The sequence below is a fragment of the Mercurialis annua genome, linkage group LG8, assembly GCF_937616625.2.
Source record: "Mercurialis annua linkage group LG8, ddMerAnnu1.2, whole genome shotgun sequence".
NCBI classification, from domain to species: domain Eukaryota; kingdom Viridiplantae; phylum Streptophyta; class Magnoliopsida; order Malpighiales; family Euphorbiaceae; genus Mercurialis; species Mercurialis annua.
This window is the reverse complement of record NC_065577.1, coordinates 42,316,694-42,335,520: the sequence shown is the minus strand read 5'-3', so window position 1 is coordinate 42,335,520 and position 18,827 is coordinate 42,316,694. Positions and strand designations below refer to the sequence as shown.

The window sequence follows — 18,827 nt, the reverse complement described above, 5'->3', positions numbered from 1 at the left end:
GCTGCATTATATTTTAAAAAAATAAATTATTATAACAACATCTTTGATTCAAATTATAAAAAATGGTGAAAAAAATGATCTATTAGAGAGAAAAATTGAAAGGTTTGAATTGTTTATTTGAGCGTATAAAAAACAGAATAATAACAATAATGATGCTTAAGCAAACTTTATAAGCAAAAATTCCAAGTAGATCTCACAAACTCAACAGACTCCCGTTCGCCTGAGCGCCTAATCTCCTTCGTTTACCACCACTTTATTTAGTGAAGTTGACCACATACGCTCTCGAAACAGATATGCAATGGTGGCGTTAAGGTCTCCGTCCCAAAATTGTTTATTTGGTGAATATTTGGAGACTATAACTGACCGTAGCTTCGGTGTTGTCAAGACTCCGAATGAGAAACTCTGCATCCGAGGGCATCCATCAATACATACTTCTTCCAACATTGGAAAATTAAAGGCATTTTGTGTCAATCCGTGAAAGCTTTTGAGACGACGTGCATCCTTAAGTTGCAAAGTTTTCAGTTTCTTAAAAACCACCTCACCCTGATCTTTCTTATTTCCATCACCTGCCACCACTACAGTCATCCTAACGACACCATATACGCTCATTTCGACGAGGTTTACCATAGTTTTTGCAGTCGAGACGGTTAATAAGAAGTCCAACCGCGGACAACTGCCCACTTTTAGAGTCGTTAGACTCTTGAAGGATGCTCCCGAATTCACTATTTTGATTAATCTTCCACAATTTCCAATTGTCAGAGTCTCAAGATTTTCAGTAACTATTTCCGATCTCGCGTCTTTCTTCCATATATAATTTAGAAAAAAGGAATTGTATATGCTCACATGTTTCGGAGGCACATAATTTTCATCTGAGAATAGTACCATGGATGCACATTGGTAAAAAATAAGGCTCTCCAGACTGTATAGTGTTTCGAGGAAATCGAACAGAGCAATGGACGATCGGGGCCCTAAGGATAGCAGTCGAAATACTATCACATTGGAAAAGCAACTTGCAGGAGATTGATAAATATGTATTAATTTTTTTAGATCATTGTGATCCAGTGTCAACTCCTCCAAGTCGTGATAGTACTGCATGAGCCAAGAGATCAAAATTTTAATAAATAAATATCAATAAATGTCTAATGTACTTAAAAGTTTAAGTTATATATATACATCTAATTAGTATGAAATGATTTATAGTTTATTTATCTAAAAATATTTCATCTTTTGTAGCTTTTTTTGTTTAGATTCCAAACATTCAAAATCGTCAATTTTATCTTCATTTTTCAATTTTCAATTTTAATTGTGCTCATATTTTCATATTAGAGTTTTTCCACTATAAAAAAGTTTCAAATATATCTTTCGTATTTAAAACATAGTCTAAATTTTTAGTACTTTTTAAAATATTAAGGGATTATTTAAAAAATGCTATATATGGACATATTTGAACCTTTTAAAAAAAATAGTTACAATTAAAATTGAAAATTGAAGAAATAAAGGTAAAATTGATGATTTTGAATGTTTGGAATCTAAACAAAAAAGTCGAAAAGGTGAAGTTATTTTTGGATGATTAGACTTATATATATACTAGTCGTAATCCCGCGCATTTGCGCGGAATCAATATTAATAATATTTTTATTAAAAAAACTTTGATATAAAAAAATGTCAAAATTAAATTTGTAGTCTATAAACTAATAAAACTAAGTAAACTAATTTTTTTATATTAATTATAATAATTAATTATTTTAAAATATCGAATATTCATAATTTTTTAATATTATAAAATTTATTTAATTTATATTTACATTAGCCCATAATTTTGTAAATATTTCATGCTTAGCTCCAAAGACTTTCAAGAATAATATTCTCTTTATTCTATTTAGGCTTAATGGCGTAAAAAATTATAAACTTTAGCGTGTTTTGCAAATTTAACATAAATTTTTAATTTTGGCAAATTAATACACAAACTTTTGATTTTTTGCAATTTTAGCACCGATAAATTTTCCTTCAAAAAAAATAGAGAAATATGTTGATGTGGACGCCGGAATAGTGGTTATTCCGATGTATACATCAGCATTTTTTTCACGAAAAATTAATCGGTGCTAAAATTGCAAAAAATCAAAAGTTTGTGTATTAATTTGCCAAAATTGAAAGTTTTTGTTAAATTTGCAAAACACGCTAAAGTTTGTGATTTTTTTACGCAATTAAACCTTCTATTTATAAAGTTCAACTAAAGTTTTTTAAATTTGTCTTATTTTTTTGATCTTAAAGGTTAAATACAATTTATAGAATAATTAATAATTAAATAGAATTATAAAACCATTATAAAAAATAAAAGAGGAACTAAAAATGAATTTATATCTTCTTAAATTGTGTGTAAAACAATATAATTTTTCTTAATGTAATGTTAATATAAACAATAGAAATCACGAATTTTATGTGTTTTCTCATTTTAATCACGCAGTTTAAATTTTCTCATTTTCATACACGAACTACCACTTTTTCTCATATTCATGCACGGTGCTGAGGTGGCAATTCATTGGTGTAAAATGACCTCCACCTCAGCAAAGTAACACTAATGGAGCTGTGACATCTCAGCACCGTGCATGAATATGAGAAAAAGTGGTAGTTCGTGTATGAAAATGAGAAAATTTAAATTACGCGATTAAAATGAGAAAACGTGTAAAGTTGGTGAATTTTTATGACATTAGCTCTTTTTTTAAGCATTCATCATTTTTTCCCTCAACAATGCTACATTTTTAGTAACTTTTTAATTTTTTTTGTATAATTAATGTGTTAAGATAACTACAGTTGTTGACCTATAGAGTTTAAGTTTTTTCTCAATAACTTTGCTCATTATAGTTGTTGATGTATATAAAATTAGAGTATAACAATTCCTACAACTCTTACAAATGTTATTGTATTCCACAATCACCATTCAATGATAACATTATTAAAATGGTCGAATACAATATTTCTGGATGTTTATAGATAATATGCTAAAATTGATATAAATATAATATTATAAAATAAATACTAACGCAATAAAATTTTAAGGGTGAAGAAAATTAAAGTTACTTATTAATTGTCGCAGACTTTAATTCCTATATTTTATTTTTTTCGGGACATAAAGATTGATGAAGCTCACCAAGTGATTTAAAGACACATCAACCAAAAAACAATATACCAAAATTATAAAGCTATCTCTGTAAATAAATTTTCAAATATCAAAAATACAAAATATAGTTAAGAAATTAGACAATTTTCTAAATTAGTGCCAAGTAAAAAACAATAGAAAAGGAGAAACAAAATAGAAGGAAAAAATAAATGAGATTAGAAATTTCTATGCGTTAGTATTTAGTAAAGAAGTTAATCAAATAATTGTGTAAGCCGGTTGCATATATCGAGTTGCAACTCAAGAAGTGATAATATAAGCTGTTATTCTAGGGGGAATTCAGGTATGGATGTGTTGAGTTATAATCATTTGATTTCGACTCAGTGTAAATTCTTTAAATAATAAAATTAAAATAAATAACAACACTAAATGTATAAAGAGACGTAGCTTATGAAAATTAAGTACTACAGACATAGTTTAGGATGAACCATTAACAATAAAAATAAGCATGTCTATTAAAAGTCCATTAAAAATAATAAAAACCTAACTCCTCATTCAAATTATAGTTCATATACAAAATAATATGTACAATTTTCAATAATCTTCCACCAAAAAACAGTACTATGTATTATTATATACTACAGAATACCCAATTTAAATAACCAGCAAAAAAAAATAATAAACTCCGCCACACATTTGTATCTCTGTTTCAATTTAAAGCTCACATATTTTCTTTTTCTCTTCATCAATAGTTTTGTTTCTTGTCTTTTATTTCTTTACTCTCTATATGACCGTCTTCTTCAACAATCGACACTCCAAAAACTTACATAATCATAGTCCAACTCGATGCTAAACTTTTAATTTTGAGCAAAAATAAAACCCTCCAACTCGATGCTAAACTTTTAATTTTGAGCAAAAATAAAACCCTAGTTGCTAGAAATCACACCCGGGAAAAGAAAATGAATATATGTTGTATTTATATTGATAAATCAGGTGGTTTACATTGATTAGGATGTTAAAAGTCACAATAAATTTAATTCAAATAAGTATTTTAAAAAAAGTGGAAACTAATGTGACTTATCAATTAGTTTCAGTTTCTAATTTAAAAATTAAATATAATTGAAGTAGTTTAATAAGGTTGGAAACTATGAGAATGCTCTATTCGGTGAGAATCAATGAGAGAGCTCCGTTGGTCCTCTAAATTATATAATACTAGTCGTGTACCCGCGCATTTGCGCGGAATATAATTAATTAAACTAATATACTAAATATTTTCAAATAAATTATATAAATAATGATAAAATTTTAATAATTAATTTTTTTTATCTATACTGTTTATTTTGTGATGAACAGTATAGATCGTGAATATAACCTACTCAAGTTCAAAATGAACTTGAGAAAATCACAATCTATATTTTGTTCATATGATCTATATTGGTAAAGTTTCCAGTTATATCATTATGAATTAACTTTTACTAATATATAATACATGTTGTTTTATCATGTACCGAAAGTAGTCCGACAATAACATAAAAATTTTAATCTCTGGAAATAGTTCTATAAGATTTATTAGTATAACGTAATTTGTAGATTGCAACTTTATGTTAAATAACGAATCAAAATTTTACAATCAACATAAAATACATTAGACAACGAATTAAGATTCTATATACATATACATGTACTAAAATCTTGAAATTAAAGAGTGGTTGCCCTCTAATTTTCTTCTGGATTGCTATTCGCCGCCCCCTTTTGCTTACCACCGCACAGGCGAAGGACAATTTTACCCTTTTCACATTTTCAATAGATAACCAATTCATAAAAAAAAAAACTAAATCCTCTCAACTCATTCAACTTTTCACAAATTCATATTTTACGAAAATGTCGGATTTGGAACGAGATAGAAATCGACAACCTCCGGTAAGTATTTTTTTTTATTAATTTCGGTTTTTTTTTTTAAAAAAACAATTTAAAAAATAGAAAACGGGATTTCACGTCCCCTCCGGAGGAGGGGACGCCGGAAACCGGCGTCCCCTCTTCCGGAGGGGACGTGAAATCCCACGTTCCCTCCGGAAGAGGGAACGTGGATTTCCCACGTTCCCTCTTCCGGAGGGAACGTGCGGCGTCCCCTCCGGAAGGGAGGACGCCGTTTTCGGCGTCCCCCCTTCCGGAGGGGACGAACGGCGTCCCCTCCGGAAGAGGGGACGCCGGAAACGGCGTCCCCCCTTCCGGAGGAGACGTGGGCGTCCGGCGTCCCCTCTTCTAGAGAGGACGCGAGCGTCCTCTCTAGAAGAGGGGACGCCCAAAATTGGCGTCCCCTCTAGAGGAGAGGACGTGGAATTTCACGTCCCCTCCTCTGGAGGGAACGTGAAATCCAATCGTCCCCCTTGAAAAAATTTAAAAAAATATTTAAAAAATTTAATTATTACCCCAGAAAAGCCGGAAAAACTTGTTTCCGAATGCCGATACTCGTTTCCCGACGAATTATACTCGTTATCCGTCATTTTACTCGGCTTTTTACATATTTTTCCGAATGTGTTCGAATAAGTTGAGAGAATCTTGGTTTTTTTTTTTTGCAAATTTTTCTAAAAGGGCAGAAAATGTCTTTTGCCTGTGCGGTGGTAAGCAAAAGGGGGCGGCGAATAGCAATACCCATTTTCTTTAGTTTTAATATTTAGTTTGTTTTTGCAGTAACAACCACATATTTAAAATCTGTTGGTTTTTTCTTCTTTTTTTATGAATTTTTTTTCTTTCATGTTTTGTTTTCTTTAATGGAGTTTTGGTTCATATATCGTTTATAGGTTATTGTTATTTTTTTAATGAAAATATCTATATACAACAAATCTAAAGTGATTTTAGTGGAAATTTTATTTTTATTTTTCTCTTAAGTAGACTCATTTAAAGACCGAAACGTCGATTTTGTGGTTTATGATAACTTTATGTAGATATATTTTTTTTGTTATTTTGATGTTCTGTTATTATATCGCTTGAATAGATTAACTTACTTAATCTTTGATCAAGTAGAATTCTTTTTTCCATTAATTTAATTTTTATTATTGTAAAAAAAACATGTATTAATTTTGAAATTATCAAATAGTCACTCTAGCAATGCAACACACTAAATAACCTCAATATATATAAAAATATATTCCAACTTCTTATAAATTTCCATGGCTGTCAATTTCAATTTTTTTACTTCTTCTCATAATAAAGTTCTATTTCTGTAAATGCAAACCAAACACAATTTATTATTAGTTTAATTGCAGTCATACTATGGATAATTTCATTAATTATTTTAGGCAATTAAACTAAAGACCCATATAGACAAATAGTAGACTATTTGTATCTGGGTAAAATGTTCTAATGAACTAAATTATTTATGTCATTTTTTTATTTCTCGCAACAATTAATTGGACAGGGATCAGAAAACAAAAACAATAGTGTAAGTTGAAAGCAGTTATATATTGCATAATTGAAATTAAAAAAAAATCAGGTTTTCTCTCTCTTTTGAATTTAAGAGGTTGATATCAATTAGGAAGTTTAACTAATTGACTTTATCTTTTTGTTCCAGGCTCTATCAATTAGAATTTGATGTAAACTAAAACTGAATTTCTAAAATTTGATAATGATTTAAATTAAAAATTATGATAATAATTTAATTAAAATAAAATAAGTGTTTTAAAAAAAGTAGAAATTAATGAGGAGACTCCTTTGGTCCTCTCTCAAAAAAGATAGATATGTTAGTTTATCGTGGGACAAATTTAAATTTAATGTGGAAAGTAATCCAATTTCCTATTACAAAAAATAAACAGCAAAAATCAATCATGGACCATAATATACTCCATGCAATTGCCTTAGCAAGCAAAGATCGTCAAATTTGTAAAATTAATAATACTTAAAAAAATTTACCTGGTAGATTTGTTATGAACTGATAAAGCACATTTTATTCATGGTTAGGATCAAGAACATGATTGACATCGTGGCTGTGTAGGCTTGAAATAGGGTCTGCATTTTATGAAGGAAATAGGGTCTGCACTTCATTGTATTTGATACGATTGATACACCATGAGAAAATCACAAGGTCATAATTTAAGTTCTACAAATAAATATACAAAACAAAAGAAGAAAGTGAGTAAATATCTGATGAAGAATTTACCTTAGTTATTAAACTGTAAGAATCAATCAAAATTATCATTACTAATGACTAAATATAAACACCCAATACAATTAAATCTGCAACTATAAGGTATTAATGAAAAATCAAACTCATCAAATGTTAATCGATCATGTGACCAAAGTCAATCAATTAAACAGCCCATATTAAGAAAAATAAACTCTGATAAAGAAAGATAATAAAAAAAACTCACTATGTCTTGGAACGAAAAGGAAATATGCATGTCGTTTTTTTAAGAATTGACCTCTACCGCAATCTCTGATGCAACAATAATACATAAACAACAATCAAAATCAATTAAAAATACATATATGAGAGTTTAAGAAATCAACTATGAATAAAAAAAACTGTGAATGCTCATCTATTTTATAGATTGATAAATTTACATCAATTGCAAACTCTTTAAAATTTTAAAAAGGTGGAAACTTACAGATAAATCTCAAGACTAAACTTAATTATCTATTTAACAAATGAGAAATTAATATAAATTAAAAATTTATTAAACAAATAAGTTTAAATAAGTAGTTTTAAATGAGTGGGAACTCATGAGAATGCTTTATTTGGTGAGAATCAATGAGAGGCCTCCGTTGGTCCTCTCAATTATATAATATATATAGATTTTTTATTTTATAAATTGCTTATTTCATCCATTAATATTTATTTAAATAATTAAATCATATATTAAAATATATATTTAAAATGTATAATATATTATTTATTTTTATTATTGTTATATTTTTATACACGATCTATAATAAAATTAAACAATCAATTATGCAATAAAAATATTTAAAAATTTGCTTACAATCTTACATTATAAATTATTAACACAAGTATATGAAAAATGTTTTAATGATATTATTTTCATGAGTAGGATTAATGATCATCAACTGATTGACTACTTGAGGGTTACCCACTACTCCTCATATATCTCTTAGACAGATCAATCCGATGCAATCGGGTATTAGGATTAAAAAGAGAAAATAATATTTATAATAATTAAAATCAGAAAAAGAGATAACGCATACAAATAAACAATTAATGTTAAAGATCCAATCCCTTGTAGAACCTACATCTACTTTGCCATTCCTGCAAATATTTGATAGAACGTTGTTCTCGGATGCTTGTCGCTCAATACAAACAACCTTTGGTCCAAATTACCAAAGAAGGACATCTCCATTACATGATGAATATCTAACAAATATTTGTTTCCGCAAAAAGTGAAAAATTCTGAATTGAGTTTTTCTATCAGATAATCTATGGGATCATCAAACTGCATTCACATTATAAGATTTAAGTGATATCCCATGAAACATTCTCTGTGCAATATAGGCTTCAAATGCATACTTGTATTTGAACTAAAACAAAGAAGAAAAACAATTAAATATATTGCATTTCAATAGTTTGGTTATATTTAGGGGTATAAATAAATATTGCGTGTGATAAAATAACAATACCTCAGACATTGTAACCCTTGGAATGGGTCCAATTCTCAAAGACAAAACTACCACTATCTTCTGCAAATAAAAATAGGATGGTGCAACAGATCAAATACGAAGAATCATACAAATAATATACTAAACTCAACTGCTAATCTTGTATTGACTCACAATAAATAGAAGTTTGTATTCTAGATAAACAATGGTTAAGTAGTTCATTAGAAAATAAATACGTATTGCCAACGTAATAATCCTAAATTAAAGGGGATAAAACTTAAATAACTATTAGCTTTCAAGATAAGTATAATAAATTATTAAATTAATTAAAAATAAAATAAGTAGTTCAAAAAAATTGGAGACTACCAAAACACTCTAATTGTTGAAAATCAATTAAAGGGCTCCGTTGGTCTCTCAATTATATAATATATAGATATAGATATAGATATAGATTGACTCTTATTAATTTTTTTGATAGATCTTCAGATTTAAAACCTCACAAACATTGTACTTTTAAATCAATATAAAGACTACAATTATAAAATTCAGAGTCATAATTCAATCTTGAGAAAACTAAAAAAGTAATAAAATAATTCAAAGCCATATCAAAAGGTGTTAATAATTTCAGCAAATATAATAACTAATAATGCAACAAATGCAGCATAGATGGACGGATTGATGGAGAGAATATGATACCACTGCATGCACAAAAAGATTGAAAAAACTATCTTTGTTTTTATAATTAGGAGTTTTCATATAGGAGTGGACTCATGACTGAATATACATTACAATTTACTTCAGATTATTTTTTGTTGTCCAATTTAATATCTGATGAACACATATAATATTGAGAAAAAAAATTAGAGATCAAACCTGCTAAGAAAAATATATCCATACCATCTTTAGATTGTATATAACTGTTTTGCTAACCAAAACAATATCATCACATAGGCAATCGAGAAACAAAGAAATTAGCAAATATTTTGGTTATATGGGTGTTCTTTGAATAATATATCACGATATATATGAATGAGAGATGATATGTTTTTAATTATGAAGAGGTCACTTAGAGATAAACAATAATTTAAATTAGTAGTTTAAAATAAGTGGGAACTGATAAGAATTTTTTATTTGATAAGAATTAATAAGAAAAATTTATTTGGTGAGAATTAATGAGAGGCCTTCGTTTAGTGAGAATCAATGAGAGACCTCCGTTGGTCCTCTCAATTATATAAGTATATATATATATATTTTTTTTTTTAACAAAGGCTAAAATTTCCATTAATAATAACGAAAATTACATAAACGGTTTCTCAACATACTGAGTCAACTATTCTAGAAAATATGATGAGAGCTGTAAAAATACAGTCATCGACTAGGGCTAAACTAACCACCAAGGGTCATCCAAATTTGTAAACTAAAACTAGATCTAATAATAAAATCTAGATTTATTAACGTTCTAAAGAAGTCTAACTTCGAATGCACGACTGATCACATCTTCTGTGATACATCTGTTCTCTTGAAAATTAAAAACATCATCGATATTGACGCAAAACATACCTGTACTTGATGAAATCTGTCGTAAGATGCTGCCTATAATTGTTTCAGAGATCCAAGTCGTTTGCACCGCAAAAAACAATTTCATCTCTAAAGATGAAAAAAACTACTCTTAATTTCGATTAGATTAGATCTAATCTCAATTAAAAGACTATGGTAGAAACTTTATTCGAAAACTAAAGATAAAAACTATGAAAAAACTAAATTTGAGAGATTGGTGAGGTGATTTTTGGCCAAAAATGGCCAAAAACCACCCCAAATGAACAAGAAGAAGAAAACTTACTAAGGTTTGAGTTTGAGAGATTTTTTTAAAAGAGAGAGATTTTTATAAGTATATAGATATAGATATATATATTAATTAATAGAAAAAAGTCGTTACCTTTTCAAACATAAAAAAGGGTTGAGAGGAGATATTATTTTGACCTCCTCCTCGATAATAGTTGGTAATCTCTAAACCACCTCCTCCTCCTCCTCGATAATTCGTAATTTCTGAACCTCCTCCTCCTTCTCGATAATGGTTCGTAATTTCTGAACCAAACATGATTTCACTGTCACATTGAATGAACTCCAAACATTTCAACTTTGGCCACTCGACACTATTCTTCCCAGGATAAAAACACTTTAGTTTGAATAGTCTCTCAAGTATAAGAGAGGTGAGTTTTGGAAATTTAAATTCAGGGTTTGATGCTTCACATTCATCTTTTGCTACAATTTCATCCACTCCGCATCTTCGTATTGTTAAACTTGCAAGCTGAGAAAGACCGGTGGCTACGGAGGTTGGAAATATATTTTTCAAAAGCTTACAACCAACAGCTTCCACGGACTGCAATTCTTTAAAAATAAAACTTGTTTGAGGACCCTGACTCCATATCGTTCTCAAGTTTTCGAGTGAGAAAACGATCAATTCTCTCAGTTTAAATGCTACTGCAGCATTAGCATTCATTTCTTCGAATTGGAATATTTCTTGCAGTGAATTACAACGCCTGATGTGCAATCTCTCCAGTGTATTGAATCTGAGCAATTCTTCGGGTGGAAAAACCATCGATAAATTGCGACAATCTTGGATTATCAAGACTTTTAGTTGGCAGAAGGAACGAGACATGAGCTGACCGTGCCATATATTTGTCAAGTTGTCCATTTTGGAGAGACGCAATTCCTCCAACTCAGGAAAACCAACCTGAAATGCTAGTTCCAATTAGTACCAGAAATAACTGTAAAGAGAAGGGTAATTGATTTTCAAAATACATGTACTATCATTTTAATATTATAAAAACGGGAGGTTTTTAAGCGACAAATGCATGCATGACAATTTGTCACGTATGCAAAATTTCATTTCAGCATGAAATTTTTAAACCAAATTATGCATGCGTGATAACGTTCGAACAAAAAATAAGTACAAATCGGTTACCACAGATTTATTTTTGGCCGAAACCCCCCCCCCCCCCCCCCCCCCGTTAAAGAAATTAAAATTTGAAAATCAAAATAAAACAAATCAATTATCAAAATGAAGTAAAACGATAGTTTGGATACTCTGAAAATCAATTATCCGGAAAAAAAGACATGAAAGAAAAAGAGTTACCATTCCATTAAAGAGAAATTCTGTCTCAGAGTTAACTTGTTGATTATAGGCGACCAAGGTATTCAAAGCATCGCAATCTTTGATATGCAATCGTTTAAGAGACCGAAATTTAATTCGATGCCCAATACAGAATCTGCTCAGCTTCGGAAGACCTTCGAGCACCAACCTTTCGAGATTAGGGAATAGTATCTCTGTTTCTTCTACATGTTCCTCAGTGAAAATTATCTCTTTAAGAAACTCACAGTTCCTTACTTGAATTTTTTTCAGTTGTGGAAGACTTGTAACCATTGAGGATGTGAATAAATTTTGCAAATTATGGCATTTATAAACTATCAAGCTTGTTAAATTTAAAGATGTTATAGAAAGGTGGTCATATCTTTTTGCAAGACAGAGAACTTATTGTAAGATTCTCTAATTTAGAAAGAGAGACCTGCAAATAGGAAGGAAAATTAGGATTTGTTGTGTAACGTTTTGAACATTGAGATTAAATTGCTACAAAGTTGAAACCGTTAGGATTTGTTTTGCCGATATCTCAAATTATTACGTCTAGAATTTAAAAGGGGATTTACTGAAGTAATATATTAGCTTAATGAACTTAAGCTGATCAAGAAGATCAATCAACAAGTTGCAAACTGAAAATGTTAAGAGTTTAGTGCGTAGACATACCAGTTCGTTGAATATTGATAACGGCTCACCCTATGAGGACGCGCCATCTTGACTTGTTGAATTATCCGCTAATTCTTGCTCGTGTCTTGGAGAACATTCTGATGGGACCTCCCTTGTGTTGAAAAGGCTTCTGAACAGTATTGGGAGCTTAGCGGATAACCATAATGTCGCCTTAGTCCATAGATCCGCCAGCTCGTTGAAATGTGACCTTGGCTCATTGTTTAATGATACATCTTCAGGAACTGTTGGATTATCGTTTGTCAATTGCTCGTCTCTCGGAGAAGATTCTAGTGGCGCCTCCCTTTCGTTGCAAAAGCTTCGAAGCAGTGGTAGATTGACCAGCATCAAGGAGCATAACTCGTTCAACTCAACTTTAACAATGTCGTCCTGATTATCGCGGAACAACAAAAACAGAGTTTCCAATTTCTCACAATTTCTGACTTCTAAACCTTTCAATGTGCTGAAAGACTCCTCTACAAAGGAGCCATTATAAAGATTCTTCAAGCTTATTAGATTATCCAAAAACAACGACTGTAGAATGGGAAATGCCGGGCATTGAGGCAAATTTGTTGAATTAACAATATGTTGAATCATACCATTATTCTGGACATGAAGATGCTTCATTTGCCAAGGACCATCCCTGTCAGAATCATACAGCACATTTTCATTTACTTCATCTAGACATAGATCATCAGTTTCCCTTAAAAACTTTCGTACCCATGGCTCTAAACGAGTGCTTCTATTGAACTTGAGCTTCAACATTCTCGAGGATTCATTATTCACGTTCCACCCGCGTACATCTCCTACGATTATCTTGTAGTTTTCAAACCTTCTGAAACTGAAGAACAAAGACTTTGGCATCATGTCGGAGTTCGGAACTTTTATTTCCAGAGTTGTCAGGCGAGACAAATGCTTGAATTCTTTAAGGCTTGCATTACCTTCGGTCTCCCACTCTACAAAGCTGTTGCTCATATACAACTCTTCTAATGTAGTAAGGTTTGAGAGGACACCAGCAGAAATAACCTTCAGCTTGAAGCAATTAGTCAAATCGAGTATCTTTAGCTGAGTCAATTCTTCTAGTTTCTCGGGCAGCTCGACTATATCAGCGTCAACGAAACTCAGGACCTTTAGTTGCTTAAGATCTCCAATGGGAGATAAGTTATCCAATTGGCAACGATCTAAACACAAAGTTTGCAGGTTTTTCAGGAGTATGATGGATGAAGGAAGACACCCGAAACGCATTCCTGTGAAATTCAACACTTTGAGCTCTTTAATTCCATCGAAAAATTTCTCGGAGACTTTCAAAGAAATATCTTCAGTGAGCAGCAACAACAGATCTGCATTTGGGCATTTAAATATGAAATCTTCTAACTCAAACTGACCAGTCAATTCTTGAAGATTCAAAAATGACAAAAATATTTTAGTGTAGTCACTGTCCGGCAATCTCGTCAATCTAGCACCACTTTGTTTGGTAAAAGCAAGTTTCTCATTACGTGCGATAGAGAGAGTAGCTTTCCGAACAATGTCGTGCATTTTGACATATCCATCTGTGTCACCCTTCATTAACAAGCAACAATTTTGAAGTTCATTGATGAAAAATTGTATACTTGCGTTATACGAAGGGTGCACACTTGTTGTTGTATCAGTAGGCTCACTTTCCCCAATCAAACCCAGACCGACAGAATACCTCAGCAAGTACTGGATCTGAATGTTGGATTGTTCACTCAGAGCACAAAGCAAGATAAATGATTTGATTTTTTCGCTCATTCGCATGTAGCTCGACTTTAAGGAGACGCACACTTTCGATTCTATCTCTTTGTCCTCGAAGTTGACTAATTGTAGCAGCTTCTCCTTCCAAATGCCTAACTCCTCACATTTCTTCAGGTACCCTGCGACAAGTTCAATCAGCAACGGAAGCCCTGAACAGTTTTTGACGATTTCAAAGGCGATGACATTGAACACCGAATCTTTAGCACGAGGGACAGTGTTTTCAAACATTTTGCGAGCCTCTTGATCATTTAGAATTCGGAGCATGAATACTTCTTCTGCGCCCATCTCGTTCTCTAGTACACGTTTGTTCGTTGAGGTCAGCAGTATTTTACAACTTTTGCCATAAGTACCGGTCGGTATTCCTATCTGATGTAAATCAATTTTTTGCCAGATATTATAAAGAATTATAAGAATCTTCTTATCTTTGATTCTGTCAAAGAGATGTCTTGCTCGAACATGCCTATCCTCCACAGCGAAGTTCACTCCCAGGACATCGGCGATATTTTGTTGAATTTCTCCTATATGGTCGGGTCCTTCTGATACGTCAATGAGAACCGAATCGTGGAACCACTTCTCTGTTAAAGCGAGGCCGTGAACCTCCTTTGCTAGTGTGGATTTCCCCACACCGCTCATTCCATACACTCCGACCCTGTTGATATTAGGATCCTTTAGCGCATCCATAACTTGCTTCCGAATGGACAACCTCGAGTCAAGTTTTTCGAGATAAAAAACGGACGGACCTGTGAAAGGAAAGAACAGAAGTTAAAGGAATTGTCAGATTAAAGAGATTGCTATGTTAATGTATATATTAGCTGCGGTGAGTATGCAATATTTATTGCTTATTATTGACTTTGTACAATATAAATACAGGGCTGTTGCCCAAGAAGATCATCCGAAAATCATTCTCATCTTGTGTCTTTACTATGTTATCTTTGTTAACATGGTATCAAGCAAGTTATGTCTTTACTATATTATTCTTTGTTAACATACCGACATGCTGCTGACGTCGAGGACGGTGGGAAATTGTAAGGACACTCTCTTCCCGACGAATCAGCAGATTGATTGCGAAAGCTTTTTCCTCAGCCTTCTTGCTAAGATCGTAGCGTGTCTTGAAATTCGGAAACCATCCGAGGAAATATTTGGCTGCTTCGTCTTTGGCATCGACAAGCACCAACTGAGCCTCTTTGATGGCTTTCTCGGATTCGGACAGATTTATTTTAACATTATCATAGACAGCTTCGACATTATCATCGGCAACACCGACGGAGTCCTGCAACCTGAGAGTTCTGTTGTTCAACTGTTCGGTCAAAACTCCGAGTTCCGCAACGTTGCTCCTATAAGTGAAGGGGTAAATGAAATGTTTTGTGATGGGGACAATAACATAGTTTATAAGTAGGTTCTTGAAGAATACAAAGAGCCAGGAAGTAAAAATATTCCATATGCCATATATGATTTTTTTCATTTCTGTTTTGATATTTTGATTGAGAGCGAAGATAATAAGAATGGAAAAATAAGAATGATTGAATGGAAATGAGGAAGTATAAATCAAGAAAATATATAAATAGAAGAAACCACCAAAACTTCATAAGTAAAGTCAACTGTAATTATTCAGTATTATAAGGGGATATTAGTATATATTTGATCAATTAACCAATATAATACTGTGGAAGTCATAGCTTTCCAACACAAAGAAAGATTGATAGCAACGGGGAAGTTGAATTGAAATGAAGAAAATATATAAAAAGGAGGTTGAAAATTATTGAAGCAAACTACAAACAAAAGTTAACTATAAGCACATGATTAAGGTCAAAAGCTGAAGTCACAACTAAGAACCTGTTAATTTAATTGATTACAGATAATACTAGTAAATAAATTTCTAAAACATATTGATTTATAACCTGAATTCTGAAAATTAGGCATCAAAAGTTAATTGATTCAATTGAATACCGAAATTTAAAAAATAGTCAAAATGCTCAAGACAACATAAACTGAAATCCTAGAACTCATAAAGTTGTTTGAATAATAAAACAAAAATCCTAAATCGGATATAAAATGAAAAGTGAAAACACATAAATCTTATGCAACTAAAACTTTAAACAACGTATACCTCAAAGGAAAAATACATTTTAACCTTCTATTTCTATTGAGAAATTTTTAGATAGACTTAGTCTACCACGTCATCCGTGGAATAAGCCTATCACATGACACGTCATTAATATATTGTCATTTCAACTCTCCTTATTTGCTTAATTTTTATTTGTCTTACTTTCTTTAAAAATGCATAATTTAAAATAAAAAATAAATTTAGTCCCGCTTTTTTATGCCACATCATATGTATCCCTAATTTAAAATTAATAGAAAAACATTATTATACGATTAATTTTTAAATAGTAAAAACTAATTTTTTAATTAATATTAAACTAAATAATTTATTGTTTAATTAAAAAAAAATTAGTTGAATAACATTGAATTTGAGTTGAAAAATAAAATCAACACCAAATTTTTCGATCAAAAAGATTTTGCCCCCTTTAAAAGAAATTCTGATTCCACAAAAGGAAATCTAGTTAAACTATTCGTGAAGAGTCCTTAAATTAGGCAATTTCCTTATAGTTAGTTCTTGAGAATTTCTTGAATGATTTGAAATATTATTATTTATTACTATTTGTAATTACCAGATTTTCGGCAATCTTACCATTCACGTCAGCTTCATTATTTTGCCTTCAAGTCTTTATAAAAGGCTTCACAATAAAACTTGGAAAAGCAGCAACCATCTTTCTCCTGCAAAAGATCATCGTACAGGTACCTTTTTTTATGCCCGGGGACAAAACCAGCCCTTTGGATGAGGTAGCGACCGCCCCTGCAAATTTTATTTTTTTGCAAAAATATTCTTTCAAAATTTAATTTTTTAAAAAAGTATGATTACTTAATTTTAGTTTTTATACAATTGTCCAAATTAGCCATCCCGTAATAGAATTTCTAGTTCCGCCCCTGCTTATGCACTTGATTTCCGATATTGAGTGCTAAATATTGAGTTCTTGCAGAATTGGTTTACTTAAGATTTGGTTTTCCGATTGCAGGCTTGAATTAGATCCTGAAAACTATCATGGAAGGAATTTGTGCTGGTTCTGATTCTGACAGAATCAGCGACCTCCCTGACAATGTGATAGCTCGCATCCTGTCAGGTTTATCCTTAAAAGATGGTGTAAGGACCACTGACCAGTGTCCTGTCAAAGAAGTGGAAGAAACAATGGTACATGCCTCAAATTATAGTCAATAGCAGTTTTTTCGACGAACAATATCAAAAAATTATGGAGGGCATTATCGGTTATATTCTTACTCGACATCAAGGGAAAATAGATAAATTTTCTGTGTCCGTGGAGCAAGTAGAAGACCGTTTCAACTTGAAGTTGTGGATGTGTAGGCTATCACAGAAGTCCATTCAGGAATTAGCTCTCATAATCCGGAGCGGTCCCTGCAATGAAGTGCCATCTGATTTGTTTTCTTGTCAGCAGCTGAGGAAGTTGATTCTCCATAATTTGAAGGTTCAACAGATCAACTACCTATTTCGTTCGAAGGATTCGGTAATCTTGTTAGGCTTGAGTTAATCGAAGTCAACATAACACCTTCCGAATTTAATAAGCTTATTGCTAAGTGCCTGCAGCTTGAACAATTGAAAGTTAAAAACCTGAGGTGTACCGAACATATTTATATAAATGTAGCGAGTCTCAAGTGTTTTTCGTTTGACGGAGAACTCAAATCTATTTCTTTCAACACTCCACTTCTTGAGGTATTGTCTATCGCGTTAGATTGGATCGACTCTGAGAATGATCAGTTTGATCAAAGATTCGAATTCCGTGTTTTTCCACTTGCAATAAAGAAGCTTTCTTTGCGATGCCAACTTCAGAAGGTAAATACAGCTTTGTAAATTTTGTTCCGCCACATCTTATGTAGACTAATTTTGTTGGTTTCTACTTTTGCTTTTAGTTCGAGACTGCAGGGGGGAATATTTTCACTCAAGTTTTGACTTCTTTCAAGCATCTCAAGACTCTCAAACTAACCGAATTTTGTTTTGAGAAGCTTTACCATATCTCGGGTCTCCTTTCTTTGATGGAAAGCGCCGTAAACTTGAAACACTTGATATAACTGTGAGTATTAAAATGGCCAAAGTTGATTTTGTAAGAAGTCTGAATCGTCATCTAAACTTGTTGATAATCTCATTTCCTTAGCTGCAAGCGTGCAATTGGGGTGATGAAACTGTACCTTATACAGTTATCGAATTTTGGCACGACCAAGTCAATTATTCGTGGTCGTTTAACCGGTTGCAGAAGGTGTTGGAACTAATGAGATTGTTGCTGGAAACTTAGTTTATGTTTAGTTACTTTCTAATGTAATAGTTTTTGGAGGGAAACTAATATTTTGTGTAATGATGGCTTATGTCAGAAGTTTGAATTTAATATTAGAGCCAAAATGTAATCTTCCCTTGTAAGAAACAAGTTAATATATTTTGAATATAAGAAATATAGAAGCTGA

General features: G+C 31.7%; 2 protein-coding genes, 1 long non-coding RNA gene and 1 pseudogene across 3 annotated transcripts; 1 reads left to right on the top strand and 3 right to left on the bottom strand.

The window, feature by feature from the left end:
• Positions 1–63: 63 nt before the first annotated feature.
• Positions 64–12,149, bottom strand: LOC126659921 (uncharacterized). The gene is made up of 3 exons (XM_050353250.2): positions 11,862–12,149; positions 10,662–11,459; positions 64–1,089 (listed from the first exon to the last, which is right to left on the bottom strand). The coding sequence occupies exons 1-3, from the start codon at positions 12,147–12,149 to the stop codon at positions 229–231; spliced, it is 1,947 nt and encodes a 648-aa protein (XP_050209207.1). The 3' UTR covers positions 64–228.
• Positions 8,260–9,118, bottom strand: LOC130014913 (uncharacterized). The gene is made up of 2 exons (XR_008789662.1): positions 8,747–9,118; positions 8,260–8,647 (listed from the first exon to the last, which is right to left on the bottom strand). It is a non-coding gene; the product is annotated as an uncharacterized LOC130014913 (long non-coding RNA).
• Positions 12,150–12,199: 50 nt separating the features above from the next.
• Positions 12,200–15,806, bottom strand: LOC130014912 (probable disease resistance protein At4g27220). Its single transcript, XM_056103960.1, has 3 exons — positions 15,288–15,806; positions 12,528–15,037; positions 12,200–12,291 (listed from the first exon to the last, which is right to left on the bottom strand). Exons 1-2 carry the CDS (start codon positions 15,757–15,759, stop codon positions 12,558–12,560), a joined length of 2,952 nt encoding a protein of 983 aa, XP_055959935.1. The 5' UTR covers positions 15,760–15,806; the 3' UTR covers positions 12,200–12,291; positions 12,528–12,557.
• A 1,572-nt stretch (positions 15,807–17,378) lies between these two features.
• LOC126662112 (F-box/FBD/LRR-repeat protein At1g13570-like) lies at positions 17,379–18,440 on the top strand (annotated as a pseudogene).
• The last annotated feature ends 387 nt before the right edge of the window (positions 18,441–18,827 follow it).